The sequence below is a fragment of the Dipteris shenzhenensis genome, chromosome 4 (genome assembly GCF_047967505.1).
Source record: "Dipteris shenzhenensis isolate YYH24624 ecotype China chromosome 4, Dip_SZ_1.0, whole genome shotgun sequence".
Classification (NCBI taxonomy): Eukaryota; Viridiplantae; Streptophyta; class Polypodiopsida; order Gleicheniales; family Dipteridaceae; genus Dipteris; species Dipteris shenzhenensis.
The window spans coordinates 22332031-22341376 of record NC_141599.1 but is presented as its reverse complement, the minus strand read 5'-3'; the positions used below and the strand labels follow the sequence as shown (position 1 = coordinate 22341376).

At 41.7% G+C, this 9346-nt stretch overlaps 1 protein-coding gene and 1 pseudogene across 1 annotated transcript; one reads left to right on the top strand and one right to left on the bottom strand.

Moving 5' to 3' along the window:
• Positions 1 to 1823: 1823 nt before the first annotated feature.
• On the top strand, positions 1824 to 4799 carry LOC147902603 (uncharacterized; annotated as a pseudogene).
• A 1736-nt stretch (positions 4800 to 6535) lies between these two features.
• LOC147902602 (uncharacterized) lies at positions 6536 to 8317 on the bottom strand. The gene is made up of 3 exons (XM_087373442.1): positions 7825 to 8317; positions 7514 to 7673; positions 6536 to 7380 (listed from the first exon to the last, which is right to left on the bottom strand). The coding sequence occupies exons 1-3, from the start codon at positions 8120 to 8122 to the stop codon at positions 7257 to 7259; spliced, it is 582 nt and encodes a 193-aa protein (XP_087229568.1). The 5' UTR covers positions 8123 to 8317; the 3' UTR covers positions 6536 to 7256.
• Between the last annotated feature and the right edge of the window lie 1029 nt (positions 8318 to 9346).

Genomic DNA, 9346 nt, shown 5'->3' with positions numbered 1-9346 from the left:
CCAATCTCTATTAACATATAAAACTCGACCTAAAAATCAAAGATATACTACTGAGGGGAGTGGACCGGATAAAAATGTGAAGGGAAATCTAAAACTGCTAGCATCGAGGTGAGGTAGGGGTGTTTCCATCTCTAACTTGTCCTGACACATCATCTTCATGATTACCCCTCTAAACCAGAAAGTAGAGGGGGGCCACAAACTACCCCCAAGCATAGAAATGGTGGTCATAATTGCTAACAAATCATCAATTTGATTGGAGAACTATTAGAACCTTACAAATACTTTTATAATGAGTTTTGCTAAATAATTGTGTGTGCCCTCTCCATCAAATACTATTGCTAGTTGTTAAGCTACTAAGTCAACCCCCAATAGTGCAATGATCCTAAATGATCACACTCATACTCTTAGGTCCAATGTATTTTCTTTCAAGGACCATCCTTGGAAGAGTCTCAAACAATTGGGGACAACTAACATATTATTTGGAGGAAGGATGTGTTACACTAATTTTAATATACTTTTGCCAAGCATAATGCAGTTTGGTTCAGTTTTTCGTGGACAACTTATCCAAAAAATGGCTACAAATTAGCATTTTAGTCAAATATTTGGTAACATCTTTTAATTTTGGAGCCATATTTTGTCCCAAAGTCCTTGGGGGATTTTTCCAAATTTACAATATTTTGCCCAAGTAAAAAATACATTGCTCGAGTCCAGTGTCATATGTATGCTTAGACCTCAAAAAGCCCTCTTGTATACAAAGTGCCCTTTCCAAAATATACCCTTTTAGTATGTTGTAGTATCTCCCTTCCATGTGGCATGCATATATATGCTCATGATGATTAGACGTACTTCCCTTCTATGTAGTACACTCCTAGTTTTGAAATGCCCCTGTTTTGTACATGCATATCATTGATATGGAATTAAGAGGGGATGTTGCACACAATACTAAGCATGGGCAAAGGGGTGCTAGTAAAGCACAGTAGTCTCTACTATAAGTTCTCTAAGCTGCAAGGAGGTGCTCTAAAGTGTTCATTTGATGCTAGTAACAAGCCGCATATCATTTCTTCATTTGTCAAGAGCCATTCTTGTTCTCTACAAATATAGATCTTGTGAGAAGGAGATAAATCCAAAAAGCCTGTAAGACACTACGGTACAATTCTTATTGATGTGGCCTCTTTTGTTGTTGTTTGATGTCCCTCAAGGACCAACATTGAAAGCCATAGAAATAGATCTCTATTGTGCTTTCCTCCATGAAAGTTGATTACATGGGAGAGCATCACATGGAGGAGCATACCTACATACTTTACACATTCATGCTGTCAGCAGATTTCAGCCAATTTATATGTAAATGCCAATAGTGGACACATCTTCTTAAGCCAAACAAAGGTCACTACAAGATGAGCAAGTTCATATAACTAAAATTTAATATGTATGAGATCTTATTGAAGATAGGCACCTTTCACTATGTCAATGCCCTCCCCACATGATGGCATACATGCTCATAAACCCTCTACAATGAAACTTATTTCCTGTCTTTGAGCTGGTATATGTGGGTTAAGTATGTTTGTTTATGGATTGTCACTAGTACATTCAAACTCACGTATTTAAGCCAAACAAAGGTCACTACAATAGGAGCAAGCTCATAGAAATAACATTTATTATGCATGAGATCTTGTTGAAGGTAGGCAACTTTCACTATGTCTCCTTGCTCTCCTCATCCCTTGCCCTCTTCCCCTTGCTCTCCTGAGTCCTCAGCCCTTTCCCTCTCTTTTCCTCCTTGTTTTCCTCTCAGCCCCCCTTGCCCTCAGCCCTTACACTTAGCCTACATGGCTCGGACTCCGGATACATTTTGGAAACATGTAGAGAAATTGGGGAGCTATGAGGGGTCTAGTGGTTCTAAGAAGTGGAGATGCAAGTTCTTTGGAATGGGAAAACGGGGAGTGTCACCCGTATGAAGGACCATCTTGCTCATGTTCCAAACAAAGACGTAGGGCCATGCCCCTATGTTCCTCAAGATATTAAAGAGAGCCTTGAAGAATGGAGGCAAAAACGTTTGGGCATTCCCAAATATTCAAATTCTATAGGACCATCAAATGAGAAGGAAGGTAGTTCATTTCAAGCACTGGGGGTAGCAAAGAGGAGCAAAGATACAGAGTCACAGAGTGGCCATTCCTCTATGTCAGCTATGCATGCAAAGAGGACTCCTTTGTGCCAGAGGATGTATCATGAGCCACTCCTCCATTACTTAGAAATTATGTACAAAGGGCCAACGTCCAAGCTGGGTTTCAACAGCATTCAATGGTAGAGGCATTAGGAAAAAAGGGAGCTCATTTTGGGGCCCTGTAAGAAATTCACTATTTTCTCTTTTCTCTCTCTACAAAAGCAAGAAAATATGGATACTTGCGTGAGAAATGTCAGTGTGAAAAGGAATAAATATATTCTTTCACATGCTTTACATTCAATATTCATATAAGAGCAACACTTTTCTGTGCAGAATTTGGTGATTCTGACACCGCAAACGCGTCCGGAATGGCCCAAAACCCCAAGAACGGCACTGGAAACGCTGGAATCGAACATCCGGAGGCCCGGAACGGCCAAAAAAGGCTGAAAAGTGAGATTTGCAGCAAAACGCGATCTGGTACCTTTTGAGATTTCCGGGCCTCCGGATGTCCAATTCCAGCGTTTCCAGTGCCGTTCTAGGGGTTTTGGGCCGTTCCGGGCACGTCTGCAGTGTCAAAATCACAAATTCTGCACAGAAAATAAATTTTTAGAAGATTCAAATTAGATCACCTCATTAATGTGACATGCTTCTACGAACATATAGTACTATTTCTTTTTCTTATTTTCATCTTCTTTTGTTGAATTTTCAATGTTACGTTGGCCCACTCCTGATTGGTTGAGAGCCTATTTTCTCTCTATTCTAAAAGGCCCCAAAATGAGCTTCCTTTTTTTCTAATGCAACTAGGGACCTCACCCGATTGTTCATACGGTGTGCCATTCCCTTTCATGTGGCCAAGATGAACCAATGGAGGAAGACCATGAGAGCCATCAACCGCATTGGATGTGAGTGGGAAGGCCCTTCATTTGAAGCTCTGTGAGTATGTGAGCTCCAGTGGAAAAGAACATGTGTAGAAGTGTAGCTAGAGCCCTTAAAGGAAACATGGAAGAACTATGGCTACACTATATTCTGTGACAGATGATCAGATGTGCGCAGGCAAAATATGTACATATTTTAGTGTCTTGCTACAAAGGCACCATGTTTTTGAAAGCCGTTGATACATTCCTCCCAGGTCTCACAGTTATCGGTTTATTTATTTGGGGTCACATACGGGACATAATCATGTAAATAGGGCTTGAGAATGTTGTGCAGATACTGATAGGAAATGGGAGCAATTGCAAGTCTATGGGCTCTATGATAGAGGATGAGTTTCCAAGTATTTGGGTGGAACCCTTGTGCACCACATCGCCTCGACTTATTGATCGAGAACATAGGTGAAATACAATGGGTTGATTCCATCTTTTGCATCGCACGAAGCATGGTAAAATTTGTGAAGAAGAGGCCAAAAGTTTTGAGCATGTTTCAGGCCAATAGCAATCTTGAGCTACTGCAGCTTGCAACCACTAGATTTGCATATATGTATATTCTGCTTGAGAGACTCCTGTGAGTTCACGGGGAGTCGGTACACACTGTGTACTCAAATGAGTGGCTACAGTGGGATGTGAGAGAGAGCCCTAAGGCAAGAGCTTTTATTCGTGCTGTCATGAGAGAGGAGTGGTGGGTAGAGGTTGAGGGTTTGATCAAAACTCTGTCTGATCTACACAGTCTGAGGTGGGTAGAGGTTGATGGTTTGATCAAATCTCTCAATCTGATCTACATTGTCTTGCGCATTACAGACATGGAGGGGAGCACTCTTGGCCTTTTATATGAGTACACGGACAAGATTGGAGAGTCTCTCAACAAGCAAAATAGTTGAGAGGAGACCGGGAAGTCTCCTTATGTTTTTCCTTATGTGTAAATTTTTGTTTTACTCTTAACTCTTGACTCTTGTTTTTTGTCCATGGTTTGTTCTCTAAAGTATTGAGCAGATCAAGGCTGTATGGAATAAGGAATGGGATTGGTTCATAACCCAATTCATGAAGTAGCATATGTATTGCATCCTCTATGGCAAAATGAGGAGCAATATGAGAACACAAAGCTTGATGATGGCTTCATGATATACATCAAGGTGGTGACCGATGGTGATGTGTACATGTAGGGCTGTATAGAGGATGATCTCTTGGCCTTTCGCAACCATACGGGGAGCTTTTGATGGTCGAGAGATAGCTAAGCTTCAAGAGACTCAGCCACAGCCTGTCTCATGGTGGGAGAAGTATGGGAATTGTGCTCCCACATTAGTAATTCACTACCCATATACTCAAGTTTCACCTACATGCATGATGCATCATGCAACATAACAAGTGACATTGTACTTAATTCTAATTTTTAAATCCTAAATTCTAATTATGTGCGCAGAAATGTATTGCCATTCGAGTGCTCTCTCAGGATTGTAGTTCCAGTCCATGTGAGACGAATTGGAGCAATTGGGCACTCTTCCATACAAAGAAGAGAAATAGGTTGAGTACATCTCAGTTAGAGAGGTTGGTATTTTTTCATTGCAACCTCCAGCTCCTTGAAAAGAATGCCAAGAATCCGAAGCCTTCTCAGGTGACTGTGGACAAGATCGACATTCAGAAGGTGAAGTTCATTCCAGAGATCCTATAGGAAGAGCACAATATGCACTCCTTACTTTATGAGGAGTTGACAACATTGACCTGTACTACTCGCTCTTCCACCCGCTCTCAGAGACAAAGATCGAGTGCCATATCCATCGCTTCCACTTTAGCAGGGCTAGAGGAGCTAAGGCTGACACTCAAAAGTTAGAGGAGACAAATGACAGCATGGATGCTGATGATGTTGAGGAATGATTCTTGGAGCATGCATGATTTTGTCATATCACATGTAACATGGATCATGTTCTATATTCACTTTTATGAGGCTTCAGCCTAGGCTCCAATCTACTTGTCATTTATAATCTACCATCTATGGTAATTGATGTAGCGTGTGCGGCTTTACCGAACTCTGAATTCTTTGAAGTTATAAGTTATTGTGAAATTTGAAGATGTATGTACTATCTTTGTAATGTATGACATGTATTAATAACACATACATACATACATACATACATACATACATATATATATATATATATATATACACATATATATATATATATATATACATATATATATACATACTTTATTAAACTTGAAAACCGAAACTCCATTTCCACCGTTTCTTCCGATGACCGAAACTCTAAAACACCACTTCCCGCCCATTTCCGCTACAGCCTAGGCTCCAAACTACTTGTCATTTATGATCTATCATCTATGGTAATTGATGTAGCGTGTGCGGCTTTACCGAACTCTGAATTCTTTGAAACGCCCATTTCCGCTTCAGCCTAGGCTCCAAACTACTTGTCATTTATGATCTATCATCTATGGTCATTTCCGCTTCAGCCTAGGCTCCAAACTACTTGTCATTTATGATCTATCATCTATGGTAATTGATGTAGCGTGTGCGGCTTTACCGAACTCTGAATTCTTTGAAACGCAGCCGCACACGCTACATCAATTACCATAGATGATAGATCATAAATGACAAGTAGTTTGGAGCCTAGGCTGAAGCGGAAATGGGCGGGAAGTGGTGTTTCAGAGTTTTCAAAGAATTCAGAGTTCGGTAAAGCCGCACACGCTACATCAATTACCATAGATGATAGATCATAAATGACAAGTAGTTTGGAGCCTAGGCTGAAGCGGAAATGGGCGGGAAGTGGTGTTTCAGAGTTTCGGTCATATATATATATATATATTAAACTTGAAAACCGAAACTCCATTTCCACCGTTTCTTCCAGTGACCGAAACTCTGAAACACTGCTTCCCACCCATTTAATATATATATATGACCGAAACTCTGAAACACCGCTTCCCACCCATTTCCATTTCCTGGTTTCCGAAACTCCTGGGAACTATGGTTAAGTATTTTTGTTTTGGGTTTGTCACTAGTACATTCAAACTCACGTATTTGAGCTTATTACTGGATGTTATGCCTCCCAACCCCAAGACCTTCCAACCTCTCTTGAGGTTGGGTGGTGGATCTACTTTAAACAATGGGAGTGAAGAAGCCAAACGACAGCAAGAAGCAAGGCAGCAAAACAACTTCAGCAAGCACAACCAAAACAATGAGCTTTGCATCATGGTCCTTTCCATTAGGGACTTAGACAAAGGCATCATCAAGATTGCTCTCGATCTGCTTTGATAGCTTTGCCAAGCACGAAGCAAAACAAGCTAGCACCCATATGATTGCATGCATCCCTCAATCGAACCTTTTATATGCAAGAGGTTCTAATACTCCTGAGGAAAACTATGTAACACGTGAACAATGCAACTTCAGTGCCAAGCAGCATAGTGTGAGAACTTCATTTTATTTCTTGACTTAACCTTTGCGACATGGGCCTTGGAGTCAATTCTGTAGTTGCTTAAATAGCTTTCAATCTTGCTCGCTCAACTTGTACCTTGGTTTTCCTTGCTCGAATGTTCAGACTTTATATACAGAGAATGAAGATGAGCAGGTCGAGTATCTTTGGAATCATGAATGGATTGTACATAAGTGAAAGCATAGGTTTCGGCCTTTGATTTAGTGGCACAATAGTTAAACAGTTGAAAGGCATTTTGTTTGACTGACAAGGAGTAGAGCATTTGCTTGATTGATGTACACAGCATTTACTCTCGTAGCTATGAAGATTGTTGCTGTGATGGCCTGCAATGCAGTCTCAGCTGTCTCAAACTGTCCCACATCACTCAAGGGCTTAGTGCTGATGCCATTACTTGGGGGCTTAATGCCCCAAAAAATTCTGCTAATGGTACAAATTATCGAATTTTCCCTTTGATGTTTTTGGAAGCTTTTATGCAATCTGTTTAGACAGGACCAATTCGAGCACTTCATCTTCCCTCTATAGTACAGTGTTTCACCTTTCACAGATTCTTGGAAGTTGGATTTTGCTTCTTGTCTGTCTTCTACAAGCTCACAGGCTAACTATACACTGTAAGGCACCTGATCCCATACAGCACCTCTTTCATCCCTGCCAAGTCTTCACAAGGAGAAACAATGAAGTATTTTCCAAAGCTCTTTCTTAGCAGCAGAACTGCATCTTCATCTCCCTTTACAGACTCTTACCCTCCAGAACACTTGATTTTGATTTCTTTCTCTCCTTGCCCTTTTCAATAGAATCAAAAGCTATCTTAGTGTTGTAGAGAAACTGATCCCAGACAGCTCCTGTTTCATATCTGTCAAAAGATGAGCATAGTCCTCAGAGTTGCCTAGTCTGTTTTCGTAAAAAAAATTTTGAGCGATCCAGCAGTTAAGGCTGTGCAACAACAATCAAATCGTGCCGTTATCGCGTAGCCATGAGTAGCCTACCTGGTTTTACCCACCACGCTTGGCAAATTGCAGTGCTCACCGTTTTCGTCATACGCCCATCCTTTGCCCAAGCCATATCCAAAGCCGACCCCAACCCCGAAGCCAGCACCGAAGCCTACGCCGAACTGCATACCAGGGAGGCCAAATCCGAATCCTGCACCTGTCATATCATCACAGAAATCGTGCAGTTTTAATTTATGCGAGTTACACCGCGCATGCTATTCGGCAGGAATTAAGGAATGGAAAAATGAGAGGTGATAGATGGAGAATCTTCCAACTCGAAATGCGACAGGTGCCTTCGCAAAAATTACCCCAAAATATACCTCCGATGAGCCCAAATCCGATCCCAAATCCGAAGCCCACACCCACTCCGAAACCAGGACCCAATCTGCCCAAGTCAGAGGAATACATACAGGGCAGCTTCCAAAGGATCCAAAGGAGCTGAGAGAGGGGCTGCAAAGCGGAGCGCGAAGGTTTGGGAGGTGGGGGGGGAAGGGGTTGGATCTCGGGCTTGGAAAGAGGAGGGGGGGTGAAAGTTTTGGAGGTGGAAGGGAGGGGAAGCTGCTGATGGAGATGAGGAGGGTGCTGTTGGGGAGATGGGTTGTCCATTTTCAGGGAGAGAGCTTGCAAAGGCAATGGGCCTCTCAAGGTTCCATAGCCATAGCCATAGCCATAGCTTGCAAAGGCAGTTGGCTAGAAGCTAATTGGCCTCTCCAGGTTCCATAGCCATAGCCATTGCCTCTCCACCCATGTTGTTGCTCCTTGGTCAATTACAATCTCCCTTTGTCTTCCTTGTATTTTGTAATCACAATCTTCCTGTATTTTGTCTTTCACTAGCATACACCTCCCCAACCTTTTACCTCTCAATCAAACCCTCTTCGGCCCCTCTCCTCCTTCAACTTCCCATCTCATCCAAAGACTCCCTCACACATCCCCTCCTTCACTTTCTAGTTATTGTTTCTGACTCCACTTCCTCCTGGCACATGCCATGGCATATACTCACTCCCCACCCCACTCACTCCCCACCCCACCAACTTGCCTTGTGCAAGTTGCATTAATGATGCAAACAATAATGAGTGCTTGCGTTATGTCACATTTTGTCTCAATACCCAGACATCGCCATTAATGCATTAATAGGGCCAAACCGAAACTTTCATGTTCTCTTACAGCTCGTAACCACCTAAACAAGTGCACACATGCACATGTGTGATTGAGTAGCCTCTGTCTTACTTCTTCACCTGCATCATGCCTCTTACATCACACACATGTACGTGCATGCTTGTGCACATGTTTAATAGCTTCATTTTCTTCCCCTCCATTGTGCCTCTTACACGAACGAAAGTATACACTTAAGTATCTCATTTTCTCTATTGGTTAGAGTTGTCATGTCCCACCAACACTAGCCCTTCATTGAGTCTCTTACATTAGAGTTTAGTGCATAAGTATCTTGCTTTCAATATTACGAAGTTGTTGTGTCCCAATAAGTCACACATGCAATTTACAATGTCACTATCTATGGAGCCAAGTCATCCTTGGTTAGCCCACCAATAATGGTGTCTAAACATCTCTCTACTAATGGTCCTTTCACCTACTTCACATGCTTCCATGGCAAAAACTACTCTTTAATGTATGAGATTGTCTTACTTTATGATGTATGTGCTTCATTCATATTTCTAATTTGGTTTAAATATTTATCTTTATCTACGTGAGGTTTGTGTACCACCAACCATGACGAAACCTCTTTAACACATTTTTAGGAACTTTACATCATTTTCTATATATACGAGTTTGCCAATTTAAGATTTTCTACATTATGCTTCCTAATATGTCACA

What these genes read in the sequence shown, in the direction of transcription:
- LOC147902602 (XM_087373442.1), bottom strand. Translation starts at nt 8,122, where the DNA reads ATGGACAACCCATCTCCCCAACAGCACCCTCCTCATCTCCATCAGCAG. An exon ending in CATCGGAGGTATATTTTGGG is followed by an intron (nt 7,674 to 7,824) that starts GTAATTTTTGCG and finishes ATGATATGACAG; the next exon opens with GTGCAGGATTCGGATTTGGC. An exon ending in AGCGTGGTGGGTAAAACCAG is followed by an intron (nt 7,381 to 7,513) that starts GTAGGCTACTCA and finishes ATCTTTTGACAG; the next exon opens with ATATGAAACAGGAGCTGTCT.